Source organism: Dermacentor silvarum, chromosome 2, assembly GCF_013339745.2.
Source record: "Dermacentor silvarum isolate Dsil-2018 chromosome 2, BIME_Dsil_1.4, whole genome shotgun sequence".
Taxonomy (NCBI): Eukaryota; Metazoa; Arthropoda; class Arachnida; order Ixodida; family Ixodidae; genus Dermacentor; species Dermacentor silvarum.
The window spans coordinates 206388787-206404561 of record NC_051155.1 but is presented as its reverse complement, the minus strand read 5'-3'; the positions used below and the strand labels follow the sequence as shown (position 1 = coordinate 206404561).

Here is a 15775-nt window from a genome sequence, read left to right as displayed (position 1 = left end):
TGAAGCGAAAAAGATAACTGCGGCAATGTCTAAAGCGAGTCTGGGCACCTGTCTCATGGATAACGAATGCTATATACCGTGTGTCACAGCTAACATTAGCTGGGACACAACCCTGTATATATGTTTGGCTGACCTAGAGCACTGCACGGGCCGATTTTTGCGGCCCGGGCCCGGCCCGGGCCCGTTTTTACATTGGGCGGTCTGCCCGAGCCCGATCAAAACTTTTATGGCGAGACCCAGGCCCGGCCCGGGCCCGGAAATAATCTACGTTACCCGCCCGGCCCGGCCCGCCACCCCTTTACCTTAAGCCCGAGCCCGGCCCGAGCCCGGCTCGAAACCGGCCCGAACCCGGCCCGAGACCAAAAAATACATGTTTTTCAGAGTTGAGAAGCCCGAGAATAACTCGCAGAAAGCCCGAGCCCGGCCCGGGCCCGCGTCAAAAAACCCGAGCCCGGCCCGGGCCCGGCCCGAGCCCGTGAAAAAACTGCTCTACCCGGCCCGGCCTGGCCCACGAGCCGGGCCGAGCAGGAATACTGCTCTTGTTAAGTATCATCATCATCATCATCATCATCATCAGCCTATATTTGATGATGATGATGATGATGATGATGATACTCGTCAAGTATATCTCGTCAATATTATTTATTGCGATGACAACTTTCCTCAGGTGACGGGAGTCCTCCGCTACGGACGTAAGAACCTGCTGACCGTGGCGGTAAACAACACGCTAACCGCGGCTACCATTCCCCCGGGTACACTGTTTCGACCGAATAACACCAGCAGGTAAGATTGACCTTTGTTTTTTTAAGATGACGCTTGAGCATACATTCGTACTTGTACTGATATAGCAAACTATGTGAAAGATGATAGCGCCTAATTCACTGAGGCGTTCGCGCGTAAAACCGCATGCGTCAACCGGTTGATTACCACAGCAGGCCACCCAAGAGCATCAAGAGGAAGTGTTTACATAAATGCGAAACTACAGCCAGTCGCTATGTCCTTCTCGTGCAGTACATTATAGAATACACTACACTTTTAGCGCATCACATTCACACTAGGTTTACCTGCCGTTCGTTGCCGCCGACGACCTGGCTGCAGCGCAAGCGTACGTGTTTTGGATATACGTTACACAAGGTCGCGTGTGAATGCGTTGTATTAGGGTGTCTCGATAGCAGCGACGCGGTACTATTGAGGCAACCTATATGTTGAATGTGCGAAGTGCCAAAGTTCCCGACCGACTTTAGTCCTCGCTAGAGCACCGCATGCAACAGTATGTGGGCGTTAAGATTATATACAGAGTGTCCGAACTATCATGCACCAAGATTTAAAAATACGGAAATGACATGCAGCTGGACTAGAGCACTGCACGGGCCGATTTTTGCGGCCCGGGCCCGGCCCGGGCCCGTTTTTACATTGGGCCCGCGCCCGGAAATAATCTACGTTACCCGCCCGGCCCGGCCCGCCACCCCTTTACCTTAAGCCCGAGCCCGGCCCGAGCCCGGCTCGAAACCGGCCCGAACCCGGCCCGAGACCAAAAAATACATGTTTTTCAGAGTTGAGAAGCCCGAGAATAACTCGCAGAAAGCCCGAGCCCGGTCCGGGCCCGCGTCAAAAAACCCGAGCCCGGCCCGGGCCCGGGTCAAAAAGCACACGCCGTGCCCGAGCCCGACCCGAGCCCGGGAAAAAACTTCTCTACCCGACCCGGCCCGGCCCACGGGACGGGCCGGGCCCGGGCTTTCGGGTAAGCCCGAGCTCGTGCAGTGCTCTAAGCTGGACAAAACCAAATAAATGTTGTTTGCCGTCGCTTGGAAATACTGAGATAAGGTTTGCACTGCGCCTAATTACATAATTAGTGTAAATAATTATTGAACTTCTCAAATATTACAATTAGATGAAAAGTGTCAATGAGAAAATTGTATAGCAGCATGAAAAACTCCCGATACAGCTTTCTGTTGCTCAATACGTGCTACATAAAAGTGACTCGAGGGGCCAGTCGCGCGGCAATATTGCGTGTTTTTGCGGGCTTCTTTCACGCTCGAAAAAACGCCTTTATGTAGCCCGTTTTGAGCATCAGAAAGCTGTATCGGGAGTTTTTCACGTTGCCCTAGAAGTTTCTCATTGACACTTTCATCGAATTGTAATATTTTAGAAGATAATAATTAAGACTAATTATGTAATTAGGCGAAATGCAATAAAATAATCTGAGTATCTCCAAGCGACCGCAAAGAACATTACCTTGGTTCTATCTGGCTACGTGGCATTTGCATATTATTAAAGTTTGACTTAAGTTACGTGAGACACCTTGCATGTATACAATGTATAGCTAACGCGATGTCATATTCACGCAACCACACAGGTGTCAAGCGATCGCGAATATCCCCCTTACGTGCTGACAGTTTTGTGAATTTGGCACCTGGATCGGTTCACTGTACTTCGCGTTGCCTCTGAAATTACTACCGACGTCGTCAATCCACTACCAGGTATCCCAACGGCTACTATCGCCTGGATGTGCCTTTCGACTTCTTCAACTATGCGGGCATCCACAGAAGCGTCGCTTTGTACACCACTCCGAGTGACTTCATAGACGACGTCCTCTTCGTGACCAAGAAGGCCACGGATGAACTCTGTGAGTGAATGCCTGTATACGCGTTGTGCAGTTGCCATTCTTAACGTCTTTAGCCTACCTTGATGTACCACATCCATGGGAAACTAGCGTTCTCGTTTGTTGCTGATGCTCAGTTGTCTAGCTGCCACTCGCGGCGACAAAACATTGTTAAAATTGTGTGTCTTCCTTATACTTTTAGCGAAGAAAGGCCGTGCCAACCTTACAGGTGCGCACGCTGCACTGATACGAGGAATCAAGAATTGGACACGTGCGACTGAAGGCGAGGAAAGAGAGAAAAAAAGCAATATTTGGCAGCGCTCAAGCAGCAGGTAGCGGCACCTTTCGGGCGATCGGTGTCTTTACCTGCAATTGGCAGTTTTTCCCTCAGTTATTAATAGGTCTGCTATTCATCCCCCACAACGGTGTAGCTGATATACCCCGCTTCTGAGACAGTTAATGCACACTTTTACTCTCTGAGTGAAGAACTTTTAAGAGGAACTCGTATTAGATAGGGGCGAAGAAAGGAGACACTGATGCGTGTAGACGCACCCAGCGCCGTGCGTGTGCTGCACGCGCTGATTTTGGAACACCCACCCAAACTGCCACCTTTATTAACTACTACTACTAATGCTACTACTACTACTACTACCATTAGTAGTAGTAGTACAAGAAGAAGAATGAGATTTCTCCTACCAGAGCAGCGTGAGTACCTGTAGCCGTTAAACCCTCGCCTAGTCACGTGGTACCGCCGCGGCGATGCTCCGAGCGAGCGCAGCTGCGACGCCTCTCCGCAGCAGATCACGTGGCGTGACGTCATACCTGCCACACTTGCGCTCCGACGGTTCAAGGTCATTGCGACACGACGAATGACCTTGCGAGACATGGTGTAGTAGAACTTGCGCTCTAATAATAATAATAATAATAATAATAATAATAATAATAATAATAATAATAATAATAATAATAATAATAATAATAATAATAATAATATTCACAGCATTGTGAAACCTCCTCCACAGTAGAACGTGATGACTGTGTAACAACACTATACAAGCACTGATCTTCCCATTCTGCAAAACTCCAGCGGTGGTGAACTTCAGCGTTGACGTGAAGACTGAGAACGGAACCTCCAGCTGCCGCGTGGCTCTGCTGGACGATCGGGGCGATGTGGCCGCTTCGTCCGCGGGCTGCGCAGGTCAGCTGTCCCTGAGCGACGCCAAGCTGTGGTGGCCCGTGGGCATGCACAGCGAGCCGGGATACCTCTACACGGCCAGGGTAAGGTGGCGTTCCAAGGACACGTGCGACTTCTCGTGTACACGGGGCGAGCTGGTTCGTCATTATGGCTCTACAATAGGAAAGCGACCCTACTTCCCTTTTTGCATCGATTAAATAGTATATATAGATTAGCCTTCTTTCATATTTAACGGAGGAGCACGCTGCCCAAACTTTATTTTCGAAAGCGCTACACTCATCTGGTGTGGTGGATTAAAGATGGAGAAATCGGAAAGGCTGTTTCACTATTCAATAGCACCCGATCTCGCTTATCAGTGATGAATTATACGGCTTTTTAACGCGATAGCGCTAAAGGCCCCATGTCGCAGAAAATCCGGCGTCGTTGTCGGCGTGCGGCGTTCGCAGTCAAGAAAATCATGCCGAACCACTCTGACCACGCAGGCCTTCCGCGGGCGCAGAGGCGCTGATGAACTAATTGAATTTCTCAAAATAAAATGCACCAGAAAAATCGCAAAGTACGACCTAACTACAACATACAGGTATGATAGCGTCGGATTGTAATTTGAATATACGAGAAAACATAATTCTGTTACGCAGAAACTCAAACACAAACCCCTTTTACAACATTTCTACCATTCATACAGCGGCGCCTCCCGGTTCTTGTTGCTTGCAAAAATACCATCCAGATGGCGCTCGCCTCCTCGGCAGCGGCGCGCCGAGGCGAAGGTGCCGAAAAAAGAACGCTGCAGTTGCCGGGAAGCCTGACGAACAGTCAGTGATCTTTGAATGCTATCGAGTTCCACTCTTATGCGAAGCTTAAGCGTCCACCATTTTTTTTTTTTTTTTGTAATGAACAAACTCGTTAAGTCAACGTGTTTCGTACGATATCGCCTGTCGTTGCCATCGCCCTGGCCCTCCTCCTAATCACTGTCGTCATCATAATTATATTGAGATGATTGTCAGCCCCATCAGAACTCTTACAAAGCCAACACGACTTCCGCTAAAACGTAACCATCCACTGGGACAGTGATCCAGACAGCAAACTGGAAGTCCCCCTGGTGCTAATTAATAGGGCCGCTGTCATCAACCAACCAATCCCGACGAAAATCAAACCTGAAATAGGAATTTTTGAGAGCACATTTTCTCTCTAGAGACGCAAATACATTATTGCGTCCTCTCCACCAGCGCCCCACTCGATGCTTGTCACCGTGCACTACTGCGCGCTCGACCACACTCACAACGGGCCACTTCTTCCGCGCAGGTGGAAGCCACGGTGGGCGACGCGACTGACGTCTACTACCAGAAAGTGGGCATCCGCACCGTGCGGGTCACCAATGAAAGCTTGCTCATCAACGAGCGGCCCTTCTACCTGATGGGTTTCGGCAAGCACGAGGACTCGAACGTGAGCAGCCTGGACCGTGCATGGTGTCATGTTCGGAAAATGGGCAGCTGCGCAGTCGACAATATGGTTGCACGTTAAAGTAACTGGCGCGGTCAATTGAAACTAAATGCCTAAAAAGCATATATTCTAAGATAGCGTAGATATACAAAGTAGCCTCAGTATAAAATTTTACGTTTGAAATACGAATGGGTGCGTCATTGAAGGCTGATACTATAAAAGCATGGCCACTCGATGAAATCGAGCGGCCGTGTCAAACTAGACAAAAACTGGCCTATCAACCAAAGTCGACGCACTGAAATTGGGACATTAAGCTGATGCTTCTTCTTCATCCTGGAGTTTTACGTGCCAAAACCAGTTCTGATTATGAGGCACGCCGTAGTGGAGGGCTCCGGATAAATTTTGACCACCTGGGGTTCTTTAACGTGCACTACAACGCAAGCACACATGCGTTTTTGCATTTCGCCTCCATCAAAATTCGGCCGCCGCAGCCGGGAATTAAGCTGATGCAGTGTAGCATAAGCACACGATATTTTTGCATTATTTGCATTGCTTCCTGCGTTCCATTGTCAGACCGTACATTTTATTTCTCGACCCTCAACTTCTTATATCAAGTTTTCTGCTAAATTTTTTATTCGCTTTTCTTTGCGTGCATGTTCGTCGATGTCTTCTTTCGCCTCGACTTCGATTTACGCGTTTTTCTTTCTTTTTTTTTTTACTAGGAAGCCAGGTGGACTGATACCGGAGATAGTGCAATCTATGATCCAATCGGTTAATCTTCGACTATATTGGTGGTATTTACGCCTATACCGTTAAGTTTACCTGCTCTGCGATTCATTTTCGCTTCTTATCTTGTTCAGACCAACATTTTGTTTATTTATTTTTATTTATTTATTATACCTGAAAGGCCCCAGAGATGGGGTATTACATGAGAGATGGGCTTAGTTTAACAAAACAGTGATTCGAGAGCAGCCTTGACGTGATGTGCGCCAGAGTGGTGCGTGACGTCGGCAGACAGACCGTTCCAGTCCGTTGCGGTTTTCACAAAAAATGGTCGTAGATGGGAGGTAGTCTGCGCTTGGGGAGGATACACGGCGTTTCTGTGATTAATGCGGCTGGACGGACGATGAGCTGGTAATATATCTGAAATCTGGAGTGGTGAATGATATAATTTGTGAAGAAGACACAGTCGAGAAATATGACGTCGTGATTCTAGATTAGTAAGACCGGCACGGATTTTAATTCAGACACGCTTGCATGATAAGAATATTCAGAGTAAATAAACCGGGCTGCATGGTTTTGAACTGATTCAAGTGCATTAGATAGGTTATGTTGATGAGGATCCCAGACAGAGCATGCATATTCCAACTTAGGGCGGCCATATGTAACATAAGCTAATCATTTTACTGATGGGGGAGCAAGTCTTAGGTTCCGGTGGAGAAAACCCGGGGTTCGATTAGCGGCATTGGCTATGTTTATGACATGATGTGAACAAGTTAGGGTAGTTGAAAAGGTTATGCCGAGGTTTTTATATGATTCAACGGATGATATTTCGGAGCCGTATATGGTGTATTTCCCTGATTGGTGATGCTTTCTGCGATGGAAAGAAACTAGTGAAGTTTTTTTTTTTTAGTATTTAAAGACATCAACCATTCGTTACACCATACTTCAATGCGTTTTAGGTCATTTTGAAGCAAATCCATGTCTGAAGTGTTAGTTATGCGTCGATAAACTACGCAATCGTCTGCGAACATTTGAATATTAGAAGAGATCTCAGTGGGAAGGTCATTAATGTAAATTAGAAAGAGTAGTGGTCCGAGAACTGTGCCTTGTGGTACGCCCGAAAGTACAGAAGATCGTTTAGATGACTGCGTGTTAGCAAATGCAAATTGCTGCCGGTTAGTGAGAAAGCTACGTATCCAGTCTAGTACAAATGGATTAATGTTGATACGGGAAAGTTTTAGGAGCAGCCGTTGGTGTGGAACTTTGTCAAATGCCTTTTCAAATTCTAAGAAAATGGTATCTACAGGTACGTTCAAGTCGAGGTTAGAACTCAGATCATGGAGAAATAAAGCTAGTTGAGTGTCGCACGAAAGAGCTTTACGGAAGCCATGTTGAGCAGGATGAAATGGGTTATTGGATACTAAAAGGTTTACGATCTGAGAGTAAATAACATGTTCCATTAGTTTTCTACAAACGCTGGTGAGTGAAATGGCGGATAACTAGTGCACAACGATGGAGGACCTTTTTTGGGGACTGGAACAATCTTGCCTACTCTCCAGTCTTCCGGCACCACTCCCGATGACAAGACTGCTGAAAAATAGCACATAAAATCGCGCTCACATTTGTTTTCATGTTTTTCAGCATTTTAGAATTTATTTCATCGACACCAGACGATGATGTGAGTTTTAATGAATCAATTAGAGTCTCAATGCCGTAAGGACAAAAGGTAATATCAGGCATGACTGCATGATCCAAATAAGAGAAGCGAGCTAGGTAATATGTTAACAGGTTCAATTGTGAAGACGGAAGAAAAAGCACGCTTAAGTTGTTCAGCAGTTTCGCGATCGGGAACACGATGGTTTTGTTGATCAAACGGAGCTAATGGCTGGGAGTTCTGAAAGCGCGAAAGGGCCGTTTTTGAAGACAATGTCTTCTTAACTGACTCCACACGGTTTTGACGTATCTGGGATCTGGGTAGCTCGTAACCACTTCCAGAAAAAGAAAACGGCCTTTTCGCGCCCCCGGAGCGTCGTAGCGAGTCGCTAACGGTATCACAATATATCTCTCAACGAGAAAAAAAAGCGATACTTGGTCGCACAGTAGGTTAAACTAACGGTGGGCTCACAGCAGCAGGGCTTCGAACCGAGCCGGAAGTGAAACTAAAATCAAGCTGAACCGTTATTTTCAGCTGAACCGGAACCGAACCCGCTATTTAATTCTTTTTAACAGCGAAGCTGTTTAAGCTAGCTGTAAAGAGTATGGTGTTTCATAGAAAGCCAGCCGCGCCGTAGCCATGGCAAACAGCGAGGCCGCAGCTGCTAGAACACCTGGCGCAACCTACCGTCTGTGTACTGCGCATGCGCCGCCGGGGAAACGCGGGCGGCGTCGGCAGCAGCTCGGAGACACTGCGCGCAACCGGTTTCCGCCGCCGCGCCGAGATCTGCGCATCCGCCGTGATAACGATTATATCTGTGCAAGCGCTGACCTTGAGGCAACAGCTATGTAAGCGTGTGCGCGGCGGTGCTCGATCACGATCAGTAGAAGCCATGGGACGCCCAAAGATAGTTCGTACTCCCGAATAAGAGGACGCGCTTCGCGTTGCTCTCGTGGGGTTGTTTTGGGAAGCTGATAAATCGGCTTTGGAATTTGGCCCGGCGTTGGCGCCTCGTTCGCGGGGTTTGTGACACCGTAGTATACGTGCTTACATGCAGTAATTGTGTTCTAAAAAGAATATTAAAAAAAACTAGTTTAAAATATGCCAGACTGTGTAGCGAATTATAAAGAGTAAATTTGTGATTAAAAAAACGACTAAACCATGTAGCGCTGTTTGGGAGGTGTGGGGCAGGTGTCCCACTCCTCCCTTCATCGTATGTGTCCCGTTCCTCTCAAGATCACAGGAAGAGTCGTTAATTAAGCTTAAGAGCACAGTGATAGAAAACACACAGTAAAGCAGGCTTTGAAGATTATTGTTCATCCACAAATCTGCCCCTTTTTGTTGTGACTTCAGATGGTAACAACGAAACTGCTAATTACTTTGTGCAGTCCAAAAGGCGATTTTCAGCACACCCTCACTTGTCCCGACAAAGCGGTAATAAATTACTACGGAAACTATATGTACGACGGAGCTATCTCCGGTGGGTTTTATGAACTGAGTAGCTCAAGTGATGTTAAATATATTTAACTGGCCTCCTCTTCCAACTAGGGCCCCTCGATGTGAACGCCGGGGTCACGCGCATCGAGACACACTAAGCCTAACAGTCCCACTGTGAAACCCTGCTGAAGTCGTTAAAGAAGACCTTGCCTTCGCGGCTCCTTGGCATGGCCTCCGAGATTTGGCGCCGGTCGCTGGACCCCGTGGTGCGCTGAAAAATCTTGGAGGCGACATAACCGCTAACCGCCAGGTACACGTGTCGTCTGCTTAGGTGTTATTTAAATGCTGCTAATAAGAAGGTGGTGGCGTGGAGCAGAGGTAGAATACCCGGCCTCAAATCTGAAGGTCGTAAGTTCGAATCCTACTCCAGTCCACCACATTTTCAGGCATGAAGTGGTGCCTGACACCGGCAAGGAAAAAAAATATATCGCCGAGAGCTAGTGGGGCTATACTAGCTCAGGTGCAACCAAACTAGGAAGGCCCACTAAGCTTCATCGAAGTCACTCCCTCACCAGAACAGGAATTGGCCTCCCTGGTGCAGTATTCGGCCACTACCTCCCTCATGACTCCGAGGAAAGGGGCAATTGGAGATCGCAGGGAGAGGCCTTCGTCCTGCAGTGGTCATAAAATATAGGCTGATGATGATAAGAAGATCATACAGTTATACAATAGAGCGTTGCCAAGATTGCTTCAGTACTGCATACCATTCAATTATTACGAATTTAGCCAAAGTGAAATTTCATTGCCATTGGGCTTTAATAACGGGCCAGCACCGTCACTATCGCATTTCCCTTAGAAGAATACATTCGCATAACGCCGTAAGAACACACACACACGGCCGAATAACCGGCGTACTAACACGTTACGCAGTCGTATCGTAACAGTGTGCTAGCTGAAATAGTCCCCTCTTAGCCGATACTTCGCTCCTCCCGAATGCGTCATTTACTTCAACGCTATTTCAAAACATGATATTGGTGAACAAATGGGCATGGGCTCCACGGGTAGGTGACGTTCCGTTAAAGTTACCGCGTTCGCTGCAGATCCGTGGCAAGGGTCTCGACATGGCGCTGGTGGTAAAGGACTTCAACTTGATCCACTGGCTGGGCGCCAACTCCTTCCGCACGTCTCACTACCCGTACGCCGAGGAGATCATGGACCAGGCGGACGCCCAGGGCATCGCCGTCATCGACGAGGCGCCCGCTGTGGCCCTTTCGTACGTGAGCGCTACCATTTATTGCGATAGTAATTATATGGGCACTCCAGGCGCTTTTCTGCCGTCGCCGTCGTCGTGAGGTTCCGTATCAAGTCCAACGGCGATAAAGTCATCGCCGTATGCTGCATGTGCGAGTGAAAGCGCGAGGGGAGCCGACGATTGCGGTTCAATCTGGAGCGCGCGAAGGAGGAAGGCGGAGAGCAAACGCGGTCTTCCGTCGCGCGAAAGGCTGTGGGGAAATGGGAGGAAGGGAGGGAGGGAGGAGGGGGAGGAGGGCGGCGTTGTGCTCCGGAACCAGCTGCGTATTTCGCGACCGAGCGCAAGGGTAACTGGCGATCACGGCTCTATCTCGAGCGCGAAAGGAGGAACGTGGGGAGGTAGCGCGGGAGGGAGGGGACGCGCGGCTTCTACTCCGCCAGTAAGTGGGGACTTTGCCGCCCGCGGTCGCGCGCGCCGTATCTTGAAAGCGATCTGCAGGCGGCTCATACCTTTGTGAGAGCTGTGTTTTCGCTGCTCAGTTTCCGTTGAAGCGATAAACAGCATAAAGGTCACTTCGCTAGCTGCTGCCACCACGCTTGCTCACGCCAGCGTTTCGGCAGTGAGTGTCCGCGGTCATCGAGTGTGATGTGTTGGTGTTTGCTTGTGCGCGCTGACACCATGCTTGTGAATAGCGAATAAGCGAAGCAAATAAGTTAGTAAGCGAATGTTTACAAGTATATACGGCCGATAAAACTACTGTCCTTACTTCGTATAGCTGTCTACTAATTTGCTATCGCAATCGATGCTTCGCCTTTCGGGCGAAACTGCTACTTTTTCTCCGCTCTTGACAAGCTTATGAGAATCGATCGCTACATCCTTTCTACTCTGAGAAGCTGCGCCTTAAAAGAAAATTCCAAGGTCGTAAAATGCAAAGTTGGTGTGGTATACATGTTGCCACTACTTGCGGTAATGTTTACGTAGTCCAGACCGGCCGGTGTATTAATACTCCTCTAAAAGAGCATCAAAAATCACTCGACAAAGATAACCACTTACACCTAGCCAACCATTGCAAAGCTGTCATTGTAAACCTGTCTATTCTGATACCATGATTTTGTTTACTCACAGAAACGAACACGCGAAATAACCGAGGCCTTCCATATCAAAAAGCGTGCTGATATGCGCGTAAGTGAGCCATCTATAACCCTAACTGACAAAGAATTTGCCTTTTTGAGCGCCACCTGGTGTTGTTAAGATACGTAGAAGTTATGTGTATAGACCCTTTCACTGTTTACAAACATAGGCCCTGCACGGCTTCCGGTTTTTCCCTCTGACGTAGCTGCGAAGTTTAACTGGCAAAGAAGCAACCATGCGTTAAAACATAGCAGACTGATAAGGCACGTGACCGGAAGTTTCTTGGGGGCGGCGCGCTCGCTGCTGTTATCGCGAGCATGAAACCGTCTATATATTTTTTTCAAAATGTCTTTATTATTTTATTTCTATTCCGCATGCTCTTGCACATGCTCACTTTAGTCAGACTGGGTATGTATATGTGTGTAATTTCCCTCCAAAAATAAACTGAGTTGCGAGTCAGCGCCTGTCTGTTACCTTTACCTTATTGTCCTCGTTTCTTGTGTGCGCGCTGCAATTTCAAGATGATTACCTCCCTTCCCTGCAAGGGTTCTAGCCGCACGTAAAACTAACTAACTCACTCACTCACTCACTCACTCACTCACTCACTCACTCACTCACTCACTCACTCACTCACTCACTCACTCACTCACTCACTCACTCACTCACTCACTCACTCACTCACTCACTCACTTGATCAATCAATCGATCGATCGATCAATCGATCATTCTTTCATTCATCCATTCTGTCGCAGCTCTTTCGATGACGCAATGCTGGAGCAGCACAAAGAACGCATGAAGGAGCTGGTGCAACGCGACAAGAACCGGCCCTCGGTCATTCTGTGGTCGGTGGCCAACGAGCCGAGCTCCAACAAGCGTCCGGCAGGTCGCTACTTCGCCAGTCTCGCAGACTACGTCCGCACTCTGGATGCCACGCGGCCCATCACTGCGGCCCTCAACAAGAAGTACGACCAGGACCTTGCGGTGAGGACGCAGTCTACACGATGTCCGTCGGTACAGTTCCGCAGTTTGGCCTGTTAGGTTGATACGCGAAATATATCTTCTCGCAACCATGCCTTTTCATAAATAGTAGAAATCTCATCACAAAGGCGTACACTGTAAACAGAAATGAGCCCAAATGGGAGTAAATATCTCGTTCTATAGCGAATTCCCCACCTGGAAGTTTAGTTCACTCCCTTAAATTGGTGAAAGAAGCTCAGATCAGCCCGGAGTGAAGTTTTCAGGGAATAGAAAATAGCTACAATTTTCTCCCTGTGCAAGTGGAGTATGTAATAACGGGAGTTTTTCATTTCTTCGAGGGCGACGGTGCCTTTTAGCGATTTCCTCGTGGTCTTTTTTCTTATTATTTATTCACTGCGCTTTCTTTGCGGACGGGAAAGTCGCTTAAGGGTCGTATGATATAACATTTACGCTAAACGTCTTCCTTTTTGTAGAGGTTTAAATAAGCTTATGCCCAGCGAAAAAAAAATCGGCAAGGATGTGTAGTTATTAATCCTGAACTAATTAAGTTGCGTCACTTTTGTGGCACTGAAATAACAGCCTGTCTCTAAAGTATACTCCCATGTTACTCTGTAAATGTTAGAGGCACACTGCAGAGAAAAACTAAATCAGTTTAGGGTGACACAGTACTGTGCCACTCTAAATTGATTTATTGTTTCTTATTAAGCATACTTATTCTTTCCAAACTCTATTAAAAAATAAAGGTCGAAGTTGCATTTTTTCTTAAATTTCGCGCCGAAACTAGCGCCGGCGCGTCATGTGACGTCACGGATTCCAAAGGCTCAGTTAAATTTCTTGAAAGTTGTCAAGTTCAGTCCTTGGCTCTGTTAGAATACAATGTAGTCATCATTTACCGATAAAAAGAATGCCGGAAAAATACATGACGTCACGGCAAGCTGTTCTACAAGCAATACCAAAAAAGACACTGTCTTTTTCGGTTCAAGAACAGCGTTTTTGGTTCGAGACTCAAGTACAAACCCATTCTCTTCCCACGCGCTGCAGGGCGACCACTTGGACGTCATCATGCATAACAATTACCCGGCCTGGTACAGTGACACCGGCTCGACCGAAGTCATCGTGCCGCAGATCGTGGACGAGTACGAACACATGTGGGAGCGATACCGGAAACCCATCATGATAAGCGAGTACGGAGCCGCCTCTGTCGTCGGCCTCCACGCCGACCCGGCGTTCGTCTTCACCGAGGACTTCCAGACGGAGGCCTTCGGCTGCTTCCATCGGGCATTCGACCAGCTGCGCGAGAGGGGCTTCTTTTTCGGCGAGCACGTGTGGAACTTCGCCGACTTCATGACCACGCAGAAAGACAATCGAGTTTACGGGAACCGCAAGGGCATCCTGACGCGAGAACGCCAGCCTAAAGCTGCGGCAAAAGTGATCCGCTGCCGATATTACAAACTGGCCAATAGGGCGCTACCAGATTCGGATGCCTACTGTATTCCGGACGGACGACGGTAAATTGGGTGGGTATATTTACGTGGGAACGACCAGTGCACGGGGATAGGTTGTTTGTAAATTTACACTCTTTGTGCTATACAAACACCAAGGGAAAGGAAGTGCAGTCGAGGACGGCAGAAAAGTAGGTGGGGTGATGAAATTCACAAATTTCCAGGCGCAAGTTCGAATCAGATGGCTCAAGACAGGGATCATTGGTGGTGGTGGTGAAAACTTTATTGAGTCGTTTGAGCCTTATTAAGTTGTTCTTTCTCTCTCTCCCTTCCAGTGATCTCCAGTGATCCCTATTCCTAAGGTGTCACCTCATAGGGATCATTGGAGATCACTGGAAGGGAGAGAGAGAAAGAACAACTTTATTGGTTCATAAGGCAGGCAAGGGACTGGCGCCGACTACAGACGGACACCTTTCCTAACTTGCACCGGCTATATAAGATGTACAGCCTCCCGCAATTTTAGCTATATCGCGCGAGAACACTATAATATGGTCGTACCTCGTCCTGAAGGGAACATCGCATTAGACGACTCTTTCACAGGAGAGTGCTTAGTGCACTTGAGAGTACTTCTGCTGGTCTCGCTGGTTATCACCGCTTAAGGACGCTAAAATGAAGCGTGATGGACGCTCGCGCGATATACCTAAAAATGCGGGAGGCTGTACCTCGCTGGAAAAGACCTTCGCCCTGCAGAGGACATAAAAAAAGCTGATGATGATGATGATGATGATGATGATGATGATGATGATATACAATATGAACGCTTCAGCCTGTATTTACGTATATGTGGCTGTGAACTTCTCTTCTTCTCATCTTTATGTCCGCTTCTTATTGCGATAGCAATTATATGGACACTCCAAAGTGGATTTCTGCCGTCGTCGTCGCCGTCGCCGTGAGGTTCCGTATGACGTCAACGGCGATGAAATCGTCGCCGCGCTCCGGACGCTGTATGTACGAGTGAAAGGGCGTGAGGGACGCGCGCTTTCACGGGGAACGAACACACGTCGCAAAGCAGACGCGTTCTGCGCCGTGCTCCCTGAAGGGCTGCAGAATTAAGCGTCTCCTTCCTCCTTTACAATCACCATTATATTGACAGCAAACGCGACTTTTTCCGTCGCGCGAAAGGCAGCGAAGGGACGGGAGGGAGGGAGGGGAGGTGACGTTTAGCAGCGGCACCATATGCGTATTTATATAAAAACGTTGCGAGGCGAGAAGGTGGGTAAGGTTTCCGACGCAGCTCGACGAGTGTCCCATTCTGATCTCGCCGAAAACCTCCGAGCCGCCCCCAGAGGCACCAGCAACAGTCACCAACGCCGCGCGCGTTCGGTGCGAACGCGGGCAAAACGCCGACGGCGTCGACAACAGTTCTGCGCGTTGCTGGTGCTGCTGCATGTCCAAGTTTATACAGCTGATAAAACCACTATCCTTACTCCGTATAGCGCTCTGCTAATTTGCTATCGCAATTGATGCTTCGCCTTTCGGGCGAAACTGCGCCAATTTTTTTTTTCGCCTTTTATCAGTGCAGCATAGCCAATTACTGTGCTCAGCCTAGTTAAACTCCCTGCCTTTTCCACTATCTATCTATCTCTCTATCTGCCTAGTCTATCCATCCATCCATCCATCCATCCATCCATCAATCCATCCATCCATCCATCCGTTTATCTATCTGTCTATCTATATCTATCTATCCATCCATCCATCCATCCATCCATCCATCCATAACCTCGTTTTTCGTATGCTGAAAGAGAGATAGAGACAGAAGAAAGGGGAAAGGCAGGGAGGTTAACCAGATGGGAAGATATAGAAACAGAAGAAAGGGGAAAGGCAGGGAGGTTAACCAGATGGCAAGATTCGGTTGCTACCC

The 15775-nt window shown here is 48.2% G+C and overlaps 1 protein-coding gene across 5 annotated transcripts in view; it reads left to right on the top strand.

Moving 5' to 3' along the window:
* Window positions 1-15066, top strand: part of LOC119442482 (beta-glucuronidase) — a 70050-nt gene extending 54984 nt beyond the window's left edge. For 2 of the 5 annotated variants that reach the window (XM_049662200.1, XM_037707381.2), the window contains 7 exons: window positions 668-783; window positions 2481-2626; window positions 3690-3880; window positions 5100-5240; window positions 10152-10324; window positions 12187-12415; window positions 13454-15055. In XM_049662200.1, the coding sequence (XP_049518157.1) occupies window positions 668-783; window positions 2481-2626; window positions 3690-3880; window positions 5100-5240; window positions 10152-10324; window positions 12187-12415; window positions 13454-13924 (1467 nt within the window). In that variant the 3' untranslated portion in view covers window positions 13925-15055. Of the gene's footprint in view, window positions 1-667; window positions 784-2480; window positions 2627-3689; window positions 3881-5099; window positions 5241-10151; window positions 10325-12186; window positions 12416-13453 lie in introns of all 5 variants that reach the window. The other 3 variants (XR_007465716.1, XM_049662201.1, XM_049662202.1) reach the window with 3 other exon arrangements.
* Window positions 15067-15775: the final 709 nt, after the last annotated feature.